This window comes from Nilaparvata lugens, chromosome 4 (assembly GCF_014356525.2).
Source record: "Nilaparvata lugens isolate BPH chromosome 4, ASM1435652v1, whole genome shotgun sequence".
In the NCBI taxonomy this organism is placed as follows: Eukaryota; Metazoa; Arthropoda; class Insecta; order Hemiptera; family Delphacidae; genus Nilaparvata; species Nilaparvata lugens.
In genome coordinates this window covers 79525778-79542871 of record NC_052507.1, presented here as the reverse complement: position 1 = coordinate 79542871, position 17094 = coordinate 79525778, and the positions used below count along the sequence as shown (strand labels likewise).

Below are 17094 nucleotides of genomic sequence, written 5' to 3'. Positions count from 1 at the left end.
ACGATATGAGTATCAATGATTAATAAAATTAGCTTAGGGTGAAATTTCAAGACCGAATCCTCAAGGATATCCCGAGAGGTTTCAGACTAAACCATGAAGATGACAAATCTTGTGAACTAGAGTTGATGTATCTTTCTAGTCACAACCTGACTTCAATTATTCGAAAGACTGTTACTTGAATACCATAAGTCCAAAATTGCTGTGATTCCAGTTAGTAACTGTTGAAATAATGGAACAATAGCTCCAGATAAAATTGTAGTCACTTTAGAAGCTCTTTTTGTACTCTACAATCTGAGATCAGGTATAGCGATCTATCTATATTCCAGGTACACCTGACAACAATGCTCCTTGTATTGTGAAAAACACCTAATTTTCAGCTTCAACCATCATCACCATCTACTTTGTCCTCACATTGATATTTCGCACAACGACATAAGTTCTTGAGATTATGTTCTATGAGAATCTCCCGTAAGATACACTTCATTTCAGTATTTCCTAGTGGAGAGGCGCGCTTAAGGACACCTCAAGGATCAAAATTTCAAACACATAACTTTTGACACAATGCTCAGATTTCATCGTACTACACTTCATCCTTCTCGGTTCGTCACGGAGGTTCAAAATCATGCATAATAAGTCAAATTCGGTCGAAAAATGGAAAATTTATTGTTGAGTGTACTTAAGCCCATATTGCAATACAAAGAAAATGACCAATTTCTATATTCAAAGTTGCATTCTTGTGAAATACTTCTGATAAAATTTCCAAATCTAGTGAGAATGTGAAAATTGTCCCCCTCTACCCACTCCAATAAATAATACTTTCGATTCCAAAACAATTTGGAAGTTAAGATTTTAAAAATGGCGATTTCAGTTTTTACATTTTTTTCGTAATTTTACTGTTGATCAAGAGTTTCTAAAACGAGTCTGATACATCATAGAAACTTACGATTGATTACAAATTGTAGATAAATGCATCCTCTACGAGCTCAGTTGCCTAAAGAAGATCTTGAATCACTATTCTCTATCATAGAACTGCCAAAACCGTTAATATGAGAAAAATATCTACAATTCCGGATTTTTTTCAACAATCAAATCTCACTTCACGAACATATATTTTCGTGAATTGTTTACAGCAGATGAAATAGAAAATTCTATTGTACATTTCAAGATCATGTAATAATTTTTATAATAAGGGGTTACCGAGATACATAGCTTTGAATATAGAAATTGGCCATTCTTATGTATTGAATATGAATAAGTACCTACACTCAACAATAAATTTTCTATTTTTTGACCGAATTTGACTGTTGATGCATGACTTTGAACCGCCTTGCCGAGCCGAGAAGAATGAAGTGTAGTACGATGAAATCTGAGCATTGTGTCAAAAGTAAATTATAAGTGTTTGAAATTTTGATCCTTGAGGTGTCCTTAAGCGTGCCTCTACTAGGAAATACTGAAATTAAGTGCATCTAACGGGTGATTCTTACCCATGAACTTATGTCATTGTGCGAAATATCAATGTGAGGACAAAGTAGATGGTGATGATGGTTGAAGCTGAAAATTAGGTGTTTTCCACAATACAAGGAGCATTGTTGTCAGGTGTACCTGGAAATCTATATGACATAGAGCGCTCTACCTGATCTCAGATTGTAGAGCACAAAAATACGCCTAGAGGGATTTCGAAATATACATCTAAATTGTAACAATCGGAAGATATTGTTGATTGAAAACTAAAATTCATCAAAATTGATTTTTTCTTCAAATTTTACTAATTTTTGAAAACTTATAACAAAGTACTCATTGGAGATAGAAAGTTCCGAGTGATCTCATTTTTTCAGAATTATATAATCTGGGAGAGATTTGGCAGAAATAGCTGAAAACTGGAAAATGAGCCGAAAACACGAGGTTTTTGGGCTATCTTGTATCTAGCACAAGGAAATCTTGCATGAAGAAATTGGTTCTGGACTTCTCTTATGTACCCAAATAATATATTAAAAAATCAGAACTACAATATAAATTGCAAGCACAGTCCCTTTTTTATGTCTATATTGACTGGACTAATAGTATCATCCATAAAAACGTAGGGCGATAAACGATGTTTAAAAACATCGATGTTCAAAAACATCGATGTTTACTGTTCGATGTTTTTCACTTATCGATGTTAGGATGAAAAAAAACATCGATGTTCAAAACATCGATGTTTTGTCTTTCGATACCCATCCCTAATTTGTAGCTATATGTAGCTCTGCTACATGCCAATTTTTGTTTTTAGCAGAGCTAGATGTAGCTGCTCTGTCCTTGAAGGAAGGCTGCCACAGCTGATTACTGCTGTTTAGTGGCTGCTGGGTTTACACCAGAAATACTGTGTACTCATTTGTTGTCAGAGTGCTAGTAGGTTACTGCGCATTGCGAGCATCTCTTTTTGATTTATATATTATTGTGCTTTGATGGAGAGTAAATTGGACTGGAATAGAGACAAAATTATCCAATATCTTTTTTTCTCTCTGTGCTGCCATTTTGAATCCATTACTTGTAGCAGAGCTACATATAGTTAGGAATAAACCAGTATTCACTGCTCAGTTCCCAGCCAGATGCCTAAGAAGAAGGAAGTTCTTGCACAGCCGCTGCTTTCGCCATAGCTACTGTGATATTTTCAGCACAGAGAAGAGAAAGAAGATATTGGATAATTTTGTCTCTTTTCCAGTCAGATTCACTCTCCATTATTGCACAATGATATATATAAATCAAAAAGAAATGCTCGCAATGCGCAGTTACCTACTAGCACTCTGACAACAAATGAGTACAGTATATCTGGTGTAAACCCAGCAGGCACTAAACAGCTGCAAACAGCAGTAAACAGCTGCGGCAGCCTTCATTCAAGGACAGAGCAGCTACATCTAGCTCTGCTATAAACAAGATAAGATAAGATAAGATATTTTTTTATCTTATCTTATCTTGTTTATAGCAGAGCAAGGACATAGCAGCATAGCAGCATAGCAGTCTTCATTCAAGGACAGAGCAGCTACATCTAGCTCTGCTATAAACAAAAATCTGGTGTGGCGCACTCACACAACTTTCCTTGCCGTTATGAAAATTTATCACCTGACGCTAGTGTACACGTGCATCTCAAGTCTACTATTCAAAGATCTGCCAGCTGGTGACAGTACAATAACGCTGGAGACACACGATGTCTGCTATCTCTTCATAGTGAATGATTAAATAGAATCAATAGTTGCAAACAGTTTGCATTATTGAATAAACACATTTTCTCAAATTTCGACCTTATTCCCAATTCTAGGTGAAAATGTCACTGAACATTAATTGTAGAGATTTCCATGCTCAATCTTTTTCACTCAATTTTTTGTTCAAATTGTATCTGAAGCATGATAATTGGGAATCTATAATCACACTTTGCATTGATGGGGCGGAGCTCCTGGAATTTTTACAGATATGAGACTTATGGCTGTTGATAGAACTTATCAAAGCCTATCTTAGGTATAAATTTTATCAAAATCGTTGAAGCCGTTTTCGTGAAAATCGCGAAAAAACCTGTTTTTGACAACATTTTCGCCATTCTAGCCGCCATCTTGAATTGGATTTGTTCGAAATTGTTCGTGTCGGATCCTTATATTGTAAGGACCTTAAGTTCCAAATTTCAAGTCATTCCGTTAATTGATGAGTTATCGTGTACACAGGCGCACATACACTCATACACACACCACACACACACACACACACACACACACACACACACACACACACACACACACACACACACACACACACACCACACACACACACACACACACACACACACACACACACACACACACACACACACACACACACACACATACAGACCAATACTTAAAAACACTTTTTGGACTCAGGGGACCTTGAAACATATAGAAATTTAGAAATTTGGGTACCTTAATTTTTTTCGGAAAGCAATACTTTCCTCACTTATGGTAATAGGGCTAGTAAATCAAAAAGAAATGCTCGCAATGCGCAGTAACCTACTAGCACTCTGTCAACAAATGAGTACAGTATATCTGGTGTAAACCCAGCAGGCACTAAACAGCTGCAAATAGCAGTAAACAGCTGCGGCAGCCTTCCTTCAAGGTCAGAGCAGCTACATCTAGCTCTGCTATAAACAAAAATTGGCATGTAGCAGAGCTACATATAGCTCAGATTCTCTTTGATGTTTACCGAAAATTTTGAATAGCTCATTTTCTGCTATATAGCTGAGAAAATAGGCTTAAAACTGCTATTTAGCCTGGCTATATAGGAGATCTCCAGTGTCACTTTTTGAACTTGTAGCAGAGCTATATAGCTGAGCTACATATAGCTCTGCTACATAGTGTAAACCCAGCTTCATACATTGTCATTTGTGATAAAGAATCAATATCAATATAAAGAGTGAGCTGTGAAGATGTAATCAACTCATTGGCCAAATAGATAGCTCCTAGGTTTTGTAGTTCGTGGACTATTAATTCAGTCACTCCTACATCGATTTCATGTTATTGCTCTGAAAAGTAAATTCAATGTTAAGGTGCGTACAGACTTTCGCGCTGCTCCGCAACCGAACGTCACTCCGGCAGAGCGATTGATGATCGACCGGGGAGCAACAGTGGTTCGACCGGGGAACGCGAGAAGATCTAACATCTTCCATAACGTTCATGATGGGTGCGTGGGCGGTGCGACTGTGGTTCGATGGTGGTACGAGGGCGGTACGAGGGAGGAGCGTGCTCGGTGCTGGTTGGAAGCGCGAATATGTGTACGCAGCTTTAGAAATGCAATGGAAGTGTTTCAAAAGGTAATACCATAGAGAAACGATAGCATAGATATCCCATTGTATAGGGCGTTTTTTTTTTTTTTTTTTAAACATCTTTATTGCCCATAAAAACAAAATACAAAATAAAAAACTTACAAAAGAATATTCTAGATTATATTAATATATTATGCTATTTTACATATAAATTAAAATTACATGGCACCACCCAGCAAGGGCAAAACCCTGACCGCTGAGTGAGAGTATCAGCTGTTAGACAATATAAAAAATTTATTTGCTAATAATCAAAGCTACAAAAAATCGAAGTTAACAATAAATTACTAGTCTTGTAATTATAATATTTGACTGATGTCGAGAAAAAATTTTGTATCACCCACTTATTTATCTGTTCCATCCTCTGTCTACCCCTATTAGAAAGATATTCTGACAATGCATTTGGCATTATGTTTATGTCGCAACTTTTACTGTTGTCCCAAGCCGATAGTTCACATAGTTCTTTCCTATGCAGCTGTGTGACGCTGATAGTCTCTCAAATTGTGCCGTTCATACACTATCACCCCAACAAAACAGTAAAAATTGACAATAATCGACAGTAATGGGCTTGAGATAACAGTAAAAGTTGCGACATAAATTCCCTATACCATGGGATATCTTACGCTATTGTTTCTCTATGGTATTACGATGGAACAAGACCGCAAATAGAGAACTAAACGCTCATCATAGAACAAAATTTAACTTGATATTGTACTATCTGAGACAAACAAGCGTTCTCTCTTTTAATTCAATAGTGAATTGGAGTGGAAAGTTGTTTTCGAAAATTTAGTACAATAACAAGATAATAAATCGACAAACAAATTTTAATCGTGCAATGTTTTGTTACACCACCTAGAAGTTCAACCACCCCCCCCCACAACACGAGCGGGTAACCCCTGCTACCAAGGATCATCAGACAAATCATACCAAATTGTATTTTTCTTCTTAAGGGCTACTTTTGAATATAAATCTGATATAATAATTAAATATAATTATATTTAATATAATTTTGAAAAAGGGTGGGCGACTCAGATTTCTATTTTTTTTTAAATCATCCCAAACATCATATTCATTAATTCATTTTCACAAAGCTTATCATTATTTGCTATCGCGGACATGGTCCATCTTCTGTCTCATCTTTGGCCTTGAAATAATATAATCAATCGCAGGTAATACTGTGAATTAACTCCTCTTTTATTGATGTCCAAAGTATATATTCTAGATATCGTCTAATAATCCATTATTGCATCAATAATGACCCTGATAGCATTGGATTGAATCAGCTCATTCAATATAATAAATCTTTCATGTGAAAATGCAATGTAGAGATTTTATGAGTAGGCTAATTATCTTGGAAATAAAATGACGGTACAAGATGAATAATTCAAAACAATTGTACTGAAGAAATAAGTTTCCCGCTTATAATATAACATAAAAATATTATATCACAGTCGACAATCACCAATTTCTAATCATTAATCATTGTTTTATATAGAGTTCATTTGAAACTACAAAAGTTATGACCTTCCGCTATGACGGTACAAGATGAATAATTCAAAACAATTGTACAGAAAAAATAAGTTTCCCGCTTTTACTATGAAAATATTATATCACAGTCGACAATCACCATTTTCTAATCATTAATAATTTTATTATATAGAATTCATTTGAAACTACAAAAGTTATGTCCTTCCGCTACGAATTATTACAGCAAGTCCTCAATAATTGAAAATATTTAAATAAAATTTAATCCAGTACAGATCTACATTTTCTATGGAGCAATTCAAATGAACAGATTCATCGATTGATTCAGATCTCCATTGATATCCTGTCAATCCATCCAACACGGATATCCGGTTCTGTATATTTATTTTAATGTACTTCACTCAATTTGCATGAGAAAAAGGTTCTTTTGATGTTTGGCCAGGTTGGAAACTCAATTTATCATGGGAGCTCCTCATAGAATGGCTTTGATATTCAATTTCTTATTCGTTATGTGCTTTATTGTTTTGAAGGTTTCTTCGTTATATGAAGAAGTTGCGGTAAGTCGGCTAGTTCATTATTCTCTGGATTCATTTTACACTTTTCAGGAAGCTTTCAATATTTATTAATTTATTTGATACAAACATAGAAAGGCTCACAGACAAACTCCAATACCAGCCTTAATGACATATTCGATAGTTTAACATTACAATTGAAAAGGGAAAAAATATCATCGCACATCATTAAATATTCACAAAGATTCAGTATAACTAATAAGATTAGAAGAGAACGATATTCGAGTTAGAATCAGGAAAGTTATTGAAGGGGTAGGCATAAAAAAGGACATACACAACTAGCGCCTAGCGGTCAAATGGAGTGATACATGGCTCCTATACACACGTTCACTGTTCACGTCGTGACGTCATCACTGCCAGTCACATTATTTCTCGCTCTCTCTCACTCTCTCTGGAAAAGATAACGGAATATAAACTTTCCGACAACCATCTGCTTTATAACGACTATTCCTTTCCTATTCGACTCCAAAAGTGTTCCATTGATTTAGCTGGACTAGTGACGAATTCTGAAATCATGAATACATCGAATTTCCAGCTCTGACAGTATGTTGAAAAGTTTGACGACCGGGAATCCCCCGGTTTGTCAAAACCACACCACCTCATCAACTTTTCGATAATTATCATATATTTATTCTTTCAGGCTGTCACCATGAGTGAGAAAATGAACAGTGTTGATATGTTTGCTAGGCTGAGTGACGGAGGTTCAAAGTTGTTTGAAGGTCTTGAGTATTCAAAAAAATATATCTTTATCACCCACATTGTCTCTGACATTAAAACAAAATTCAGTAATGAAAAGTTGAGACATTAGTATGAATGATTGAGACGATGTGTCTGCTAGAGCCAATTTGACAGAGATTATTCATTCACGATGACTGTATCTTAATGAATGATTGTTCGAACAATCATGATTCTAGCCCAATCTTTCAATATCAATTAGAATGTAATTGTAGGATAGAGATATGTATCTCATTAACTTGGCTATTATGTTGTTATAATACAGTAGTGTTTTGCTTGAAGCTTCCTTAGGATACTGTAGTGAATTTCAATCTCCTTCAGTCGGAACGTAATGTCGGCTGCTAGTGAGAGCGAAATGGCATCACTCGTGATGACGTCACGGACGTTCACTTTGTTACGTTCAATCTGTGAGTGCCCAAACACATTCTGACCGGTGGGCGCAAGCTGCATATTCCCATAAAAAAGGGGTATGAAAAAAATGTATATACAAAGAAGAAACAGTTAAAAAAAGAAAGAGTTAGTAGAGCTTAAAAATAATAATTTGATGATAACATCAATTGAGCAGCATAATTTTTTGAATTTATTGTAGTGGTCATAGAAGGGGTCAAGGTATGGGTTTAGCCTATTGTACAATCTCATTGTTCAATAATTTAGGTAGGAATTGAAACGGTGAGCGGTTCTGACAAACGGTATTTGAAATAGCATATGTCTTGGACTATTGCATGAGACATGGAAATTCAACAAATTGATGAAATCTGGCATGGATTGATATACCCTCACCAAATCTAGAAACAATCACCTGTTTCTTTGAACCTGTGAGCAATATTTTAGATGTTATGGTCAAGACATCAAGAGGATCTTCATATTATCAGAAAAGAAAAGGACGAAATTATTTAGTTTCTCTTTGCTAATACGTTCGGTCCAATACCAGTGCCGATTCCAGGCAGTCAAGAAGACCCCTTGTCTCTTCAATAAAATCTGTGTATGACCCGGATCAAACTTGAAAAAGTTTCGATTTTCTTAATCCAACATAAGAGATAATAGTTGAAATTTTGATGCCAATAGGACGTGGAAAATAATTGATAAATGTTGTTGTCACGTTGAAAAAATATAATGGTTTTTAGTCATGTCCTATTCAAGTAGGGTACTGATGGCATTTCAGGGACCGTATGACCTAGCTCTGACTCGAATAAGTGAGTGCGATAAGAAAGGTCCACACAGTCTCCTTTCCAATGTGAAAGTGGGAAAATTCAATAGATCACACCTTGTTTACAACGGAGTTTTGGATTTTGGAACCGACCTGGATGATACTATACAGGTAAGTATCATAATTATCATCTAACAGTTTTCAAACCTTAATATTAAAGTAACATCCAACATCTATCAAACCTTAATAAAGTAACATTATACATCTTACAAACCCTTATAGTAAAACCCGTGTTGACATGCGAGATCCGTGAGTTGGTGACTCACATGTATATAGTTTAAAACAATAATAATGAGACTTTGCTAATAAGGATATTGTGAACCATCCTCCCTTATTAACAAAACATTTTATATAAAAAATACCTTGGTCAAAATACCAAATAATGAATAAAGTTCTCTGATTTGTGGATGATATAATTACTGTGGTGTGGTAGATATCAATATAAAATAGAACAGACTTGATATTGTTGAAATCACTTATTCATCAGAACAATTTGAGACAATGTTTTTTACAATATTACCAATCTCTAATGAACTGAAAGCAGAATACAAAGCAGAAGCATTGAGAAGCAAAATAGTATGGGAGAACCCTATGATTTGTCATTAGTATTCAACCAATGGAAATTGAACTCTACTGATAGATGGATAGATAGATAAAAGAATTTATTATACAAAACAAAGGATACAATTTACAATTCAATAAGTCAAAAATTCAATAGGCATGGCTTCATGCCGTCAGCCAGAGTTGGTGGTTTACAATATTAACTTAACAATTAATTCATACATTATAGCAACGAATTAAATTATCAGATACATACTTGAAAAAGCATAGATTATACATCATATAAGTGAACATAAACTCAATTTTATAAATCCTTGATTACAAAAATTACGGTTAATCAGAATGCACAAAATAATGACAAATCCCACCTATTAAATTAATGTACTTATTCAGAAATTATACTCTAACACTAAAACTCCCGATACTTAAGTGCCTCATTTACATACCCAAACAGGATTCTCCAATCTTTACCATTCAGGTATTGGAGAACTGCCACCTCATTCAATACCCAACATCCAAACCATTTGGCATGTAATTCACCTAGGATTTTACATCTACCTATGAAGTGATGGGTGTCTTCCACTTCCCTACTATTGCACAGTGAGCAAATATAGCTTTCATAATCTCTACCCACCCTAAAATTCAGAGGTAATAGAGACCCTCTCACCTTGAAAATCTGACTGATAAAACGCCTATTATGTTGTTATAATACAGTAGTGTTTTGCTTGAAGCTTCCTTAGGATACTGTAGTGAATTTCAATCTCCTTCAGTCGGAACGTAATGTCGGCTGCTAGTGAGAGCGAAATGGCATCACTCGTGATGACGTCACGGACGTTCACTTTGTTACGTTCAATCTGTGAGAGCCCAACAAACACATCCTGCCCGCTGGGCGCAAGTTGCAGATTCCCATAAAAAAAGGGTATGAAAAAAATTCATACACAAAGAAGAAACAGTTGAAAAAAGAAAGAGTTAGTAGAGCTTGAGAATAATGATTTGATAATAACATCAATTGAGCAGCATAATTTTTTGAATTCATTGTAGTGCTCATAGAAGGGGTCAAGGAAGGGGTTTAGTCTATTGTACAATCTCATTGTTCAATAATTTAGGTAGGAATTGAAACGGTGAGCGGTTCTGACAAACGGTATTTGAAATAGCATATGTCTTGGACTATTGCATGAGACATGGAAATTCAACAAATTGATGAAATCTGACATGAATTGATATACCCTCACCAAATCTAGAAACAATCACCTATTTCTTTGAACCTGTAAGCAATATTTTAGATGTTATGGTCAAGACATCAAGAGGATCTTCACATTATCAGAAAAGAAAAGGACGAAATTATTTAGTTTCTCTTTGCTAATACGTTCGGTCCAATACCAGTGCCGACCCCCTTGACTCTTTGATAAAATCTGTTGGCGACCCAGATCAAACTTCAAAAAGTTTCCATTTTCTTAATCAATCATAAGAGATAATAGTTGGAATTTTGATGCCAATAGGACGTGGAAAATAATTGATAAATGTTATTGTCACGTTGAAAAAATATGATGGTTTTTAGTCATGTCCTATTCAAGTAGGGTACTGATGGCATTTCAGGGACCGTATGACCTTGCTCTGACTCGAATAAGTGAGTGTGATAAGAAAGGTCCACACAGTCTTCTTTCCAATGTGAAAGTGGGAAAATTCAATAGATCACACCTTGTTTACAACGGAGTTTTGGATTTTGGAACCGACCTGGATGATACTATACAGGTAAGTATCATAATTATCATCCAACAGTTTTCAAACCTTAGGCCCGGTTGCACAACAGCCGGTTAAATTTTAACCGTGATTAATTTCACGATAACCAATCAGAGTAGGCGTTTTTGAAAAGACGGCTTCTCTGATTGGTTCTCGTGGAACTTATCACGGTTAAAATTTGACCGGCTGTTGTGCAACCGGCACTTAATATTAAAGTAACATCCAACATCTTTCAAACCTTTATAAAGTAACATTATACATCTTACAAACCCTTATAGTAAAACCCGCGTTGACATGCGAGATCCGTTAGTTAGTGACTCACATGTATATAGTCTAAAACAATAATAATGAGACTTTGCTAATAAGGATATTGTGAACTATCCTCCCTTATTAACAAAACATTTATATAAAAAATGCCCAGGTCAAAGTACCAAATAATAAATAAAGTTCTCTGATTTGTGGATGATATAACTATTCTGGTGTGGTAGATATCAATATAAAATGGAACAGACTTGATATTGTCAAAATCACTCATTCATCAGAACAATTTGAGACAATGTTTTTTACAATATTACCAATCTCTAATGAACTGAAAGCAGAATACAAAGCAGAAGCATTGAGCAGCAAAATAGTATGGGAGAACCCTATGATTTGTCATTAGTATTTAACCAATGGAAATTGAACTCTACTGTCATTGGCCGAAGCTAGACACGCCCAAAAAACGGTTCTCATGACCATATTTGGAATACTTGAGCTTGTCTAGTCTAGGCCAATGACAGTTGACCTCATCCTTCATTGGTGAACAGCTAATGACCGATCGTAGGGCTTCACCCATATTTCCTCTGCTTCTCAAAATATTTCCATATCTTGTTCTTAGTTTACTAAAGATTGATAATATTGTATCGAACGAAACTATTATCTGGAATTAGTTTAATAGAATACTGGTTTCGACAATATCATGTTGTTTGCATGAAAATACACTCAGTAGGAATGAGAAAAGTTCAGAAAATCAACAAGATTCAACTGTTTTTTCGATGTTGTCCATTGGGCTTTTTAAACCTTTTTGCTGATATCATTTCTCAAATACTTTGGATTTACCAAATGAGAATAAATTTCTAAGTGAAAACATCTTTTATCATGAAACTTTTTTGGATAGGCTATCAGTGCCCAAAGTTAAAATCTTTGGGTTGAGTATCTCAGAGCTGTTGGTGGATAAATTCCTGATATTTTGAGGATGAATATTCCTCAAGTTATTATTTTTTATCATCGATGTCATACTAGGTCATTTAGAATAATATCAATTTCAGGTAAGTCTATTCTAGTTTTGAATGATTACTCAAAGCTGGTTATTTTTGAAACAGACAATATTACCCTGGAATTGATAGTGTGGGAAATCGAATATGTTATGCAACCAATATCCTCAATAATCTATCCCAAAAATTCCATGAATTTATTTCCTACCAATTCTGAAATGAATCACCCCGGAGATCTTAATTTTAGGCGTTAATACCTCAAAAATTAAAAAGTTGAAATAGTTTTTTCCTTGGAAATTTGTTTCATTTTGATAGCTTGATAGTATCCAAATCGAAATACTTAGGAAAATGTCACCAGTAAACATTTTCGATGAAGACGCCTGATGCACATCCTTGAAACACTATAGTACAAATTATAGAACATCTAACTATAGTAAGTGCGAACCTTAGTTTACAGCATTGCTCTTATAGAGTACAGTGTTGTCAGATTTTACAGAATCCAGAGAGCCTGTGAGCTAATTGTCTAAGAGAAAAAGCAGGAAAAAAGCATAAGCATCTACGATAGAATAGGCATAAAAAAGGCAACAGTGTACTCCTATTGCTAGACCTATATTGAAATAACATTGGCCATAAATCCTTGTGCTACAAACTACTGTTTGCACAAACTATAGACTATGGAAACTACAGACATTTATCAATTTTATGAACATAAACTATTCAATATTCAGGGGTAATCCATAACTTTGAGACTATTTTACTGTGAGACAAATGTATTGTGTGTTCAGGTACGAGTGCTAGCCTCCAACAAGGGCACGAATGGTCGTTACAACAATGTCATTGATGCCCAATACAAAATATGCGACTTGGTTCGAACATTTGCCATGGATATTTTTCTGAGCGTTTATGATCACTGCAATCAAACGTACATGTGCCCGACAAAACGCGTGAGTTCCAATATTTCATCTGCAATCTAAAATAATTTATGGCTTATGAAATTTCATGTAATTCTAATCATAATTAACTGAGAGAATCAGGTATCGATGCTGAAATAAATTAATGTGAATTAATTCAACAAGATTATATTCGAAATCGAATTATTCAAGAGGACATCAAAGAATGTGTACATAGAGGGGACGCGACAGTCGAGGCCTGCGACAGTAGAGGACTGTTTTCCAGTCTTCTACGGTCGTAGGCCTCGACTGTCGGGAGTGTACGAAAATTGAAGAGTCCTCTACTGTCGCCTAACGCAGGCGACATTTGAGGCCTCTTTTTCAGGAGTCCTCTACCGTCGCAGGTCTCGACTGTCGCGGCTGTACTAAAATTAGAGAGGTTTCTACCGTCGCAGGTCTCGACTGTCGCGGCTGTACTAAAATTAGAGAGGTCTCAACTGTTGCCTAACGCAGGCGACATTTGAGGTCTCTTTTTCATGAGTCCTCTACAGTCGCAGGTCTCGACTGTCGGGGCTGTACTAAAATTAGAGAGGCCTCTACAGTCGCAGGTCTCGACTGTCAGGGCTGTACAAAAATTAGAGAGGCCTCAACTGTTGCCTAACGCAGGCGACATTTGAGGTCTCTTTTGCAGGAGTCCTCTACCGTCGCAGGTCTCGACTGTCGGGGCTGTACAAAAATTAGAGAGGCCTCAACTGTTGCATAACGCAGGCGACATTTGAGGTCTCTTTTTCATGAGTCCTCTACAGTCGCAGGTCTCGACTGTCGGGGCTGTACTAAAATTAGAGAGGCCTCTACAGTCGCAGGTCTCGACTGTCAGGGCTGTACAAAAATTAGAGAGGCCTCAACTGTTGCCTAACGCAGGCGACATTTGAGGCCTCTTTTTCAGGAGTCCTCTACCGTCGCAGGTCTCGACTGTCGGGGCTGTACAAAAATTAGAGAGGCCTCAAATGTCACCTAACGCAGGCGACATTTGAGGCCTCTTTTGCAGGAGTTCTCTACCGTCGCAGGTCTCGACTGTCGGGGCTATACAAAAATTAGAGAGGCCTCAAATGTCGCCTAACGCAGGCGACATTTGAGGCCTCTTTTCAGAAGACCTCTACCGTCGCAGGTCTCGACTGTCGGGGCTGTACAAGAATTAGAGAGGCCTCAACTGTCGCCTAACGCGGGAGAAATTTGAGGCCTCTTTTTCAGGAGTCCTCTACCGTCGCTGGCCTCGAATGTCGCAGGTCTGTACCGTCGCTGGTCTCGACTGTCGCAGGACTCTTCTGTCATTTGCCTCGTTTGACATCGACCCCACATAGAAGGCGTATGCTTCTCAATGATATTTTAAAGGTGCATACAGATATACGCGCCGCGAACATGAGCAATTCACTTTTAATCAGCTGACTATATTTGTATTTTTACAGAAACGATAAGATACAGATATAAAAAGCTTGGCATCAGCTGATTAAAAGTAAATTGCTCATGTTCGCGGCGCGTATAATTATCTGTACGCACCTTAAGAGATTCATGCATTATATACATGTTTCACCCTGTTGCATTCTGGCATTCTCTGTCAACACTGAAAATGTTTGGAGAAACAGTAATAATTCTTGTTTGACAAACAATGAATGTCCAAACTTTTTAAAATGTTTGTCCCTGAGCTCCTCAACAAACATGTTTGCCGAACATGTATGTCGAACATTTGTTCAGTGTGGTCACGACTTTATATCTCATATACTAACAATGGAGCTTCTTACTTATAACAAATACATGTGTATGAATTTTGAAAGTTTTTCAAATTTTCTGCTTGAACGCAGAAATCAGTCAGTCAAGAGCTGAACAAAATTATATTGTTCCGCGATTATATAAAGACAGATCTAATGTTCATATAAGTTATAAGAAGTTACTTATTTCTCGTTTCTTTTGTTGTGTTTCACGTTCTCAGTGTTCTTCAAATCAAATCCTCCGACATTGAACTACTGAATTTTTCAGTTAGTGGTAAACGTATATTGATAGGATCCAAGTACTGGCTTCATATTCTCAAATATCTATCATTCAATGCTTTGTTGTTGTTTGAATTACATGTCCTTCTTGTTCATTCACAGTTGAACTGCGAGATGAAAAACTGGGTTGTTGATTATAACTTGAGAAACATACCAGCTCTCCCCTATGGCGATTATAGATGTGACATCATAATCTTGAAAATTCAGCAATTCAAAAAGCCAGAACTATTCTCGTGTCTTAGAACTCATGGAACTGTTACACCAAAAATGGAAATACAACCGACAACCAACCAGCGAGCGAAGAAAAAGCAATGATGGACAATATTAGCATCTTAGATATTCATTCAATTTAATCCATTATTCAAATAAATTCATTTCTTTGATGCAGTGAATGCATAGTACGATTACTGTAAAACACTTATTGAAATGGGCTGCTTTTAAATTAATAAAACAAAATAAAACTTGTAGCACCCTTTATTTATTAAAAAAACTTTAATTAAAACTTTATTTAAGAAGTTTTTTTTTAATAAATAAAGGGTGCTACAAGTTTTATTTTGTTTTATTTTACGATTACTGTATACAATACATTAAATTCCATGCGTGATCATAAAAAATCGGTGCAATAATATATATATACAACACAACGTGATGGTTCTCGGTGGTTATGATAATTAATAATATATATTCTTGCATTTTCGAATGTTGATCATAAATCAAAATAACACTTTGCAAAGACAAAACCAGTTCATCAGTTATTCAATTGATCAAGAGCTAATCAAACTTGATTAGCTTGATCTCAACAAGAGTTAATTATTCTTAAGATGCTTCTGAGAAGTTCAACTTGTGGTAGAGAATGAGTGAATGTGTGATTTATCACAGCTAATTCGTTAGACGCTTAGCGAGTCAATTTGTTGTTGAATGAGTAGCGAGCAGCCAAAAAATATCTCCCAGAATAATGGCTGAGATGAAAGGAAGGCATATGAAGAATAGAAGCAAGCGAAGAACTTAATGAGGCCGACTACTACGCAAATGGTGGTCGAAGAGAAAGGGCCAAAGAAAGAAAGAAAGAGGAGATTGTGATCGCGAAAAATAGAAGAATAAATTAAGAAGTAACGGTCTGTCATTTGCCGAGCCGGCGTCTGCTCGTTATTTGGCTGATGATAGATGTAATTTCTGAGAGCTCAGGGCCCTGGGTTCAGTACCTACTTATTCCGGATTGTTTTTATTCCCTGGAGAATATTTGTAATTTACCTTTGCCGTTTGCATACTTTATACTATGGGCACTGGCCATTGTTTCCAACTGAAATAAGTTAGATACTAGGAATCGAACTTTGATCTAACGTTACACCAAGTAAGTGCTAAGCTAACGTTTACGCTAACGTTGGGCTAGGCGCACACCAGGGCTGTGCAAAGGCTAAAAATAAACTTTCTACTGATGATATTTCTCAGAGTTTTTTGATTTGTATATCATCAAGCTACCAAAATGAAAAAGTTTTCTCAGGATCATTACTTTTGGGATATGAGCGCCTAAAGTTTAAATTTTTAGGACAGAATATTTCAAATTCCGTGTTGAGATTTAGAGGATAAATTCTTCATGGTATTTTTGATTGAATTTAACAATATTTTCAAAAAAGAAATCAATTATTATTATGCGTCAATTTCCTTGTATGGAAATAGCTAAGTATTTACTTTGGATGCCGTACTAGATCCTTATTTCTACGATTATTCCAAAAAATATTCATTCTAGCCGATATAGCCTCTCTTCTTTCTTGGGAAAAGACTAC

At 36.0% G+C, this 17094-nt stretch overlaps 1 protein-coding gene across 1 annotated transcript; it reads left to right on the top strand.

The window, feature by feature from the left end:
* Positions 1-6745: 6745 nt before the first annotated feature.
* On the top strand, positions 6746-15728 carry LOC111058111. The gene is made up of 4 exons (XM_039426562.1): positions 6746-6864; positions 10979-11134; positions 13161-13319; positions 15413-15728. The coding sequence occupies exons 1-4, from the start codon at positions 6769-6771 to the stop codon at positions 15623-15625; spliced, it is 624 nt and encodes a 207-aa protein (XP_039282496.1). The 5' UTR covers positions 6746-6768; the 3' UTR covers positions 15626-15728.
* Positions 15729-17094: the final 1366 nt, after the last annotated feature.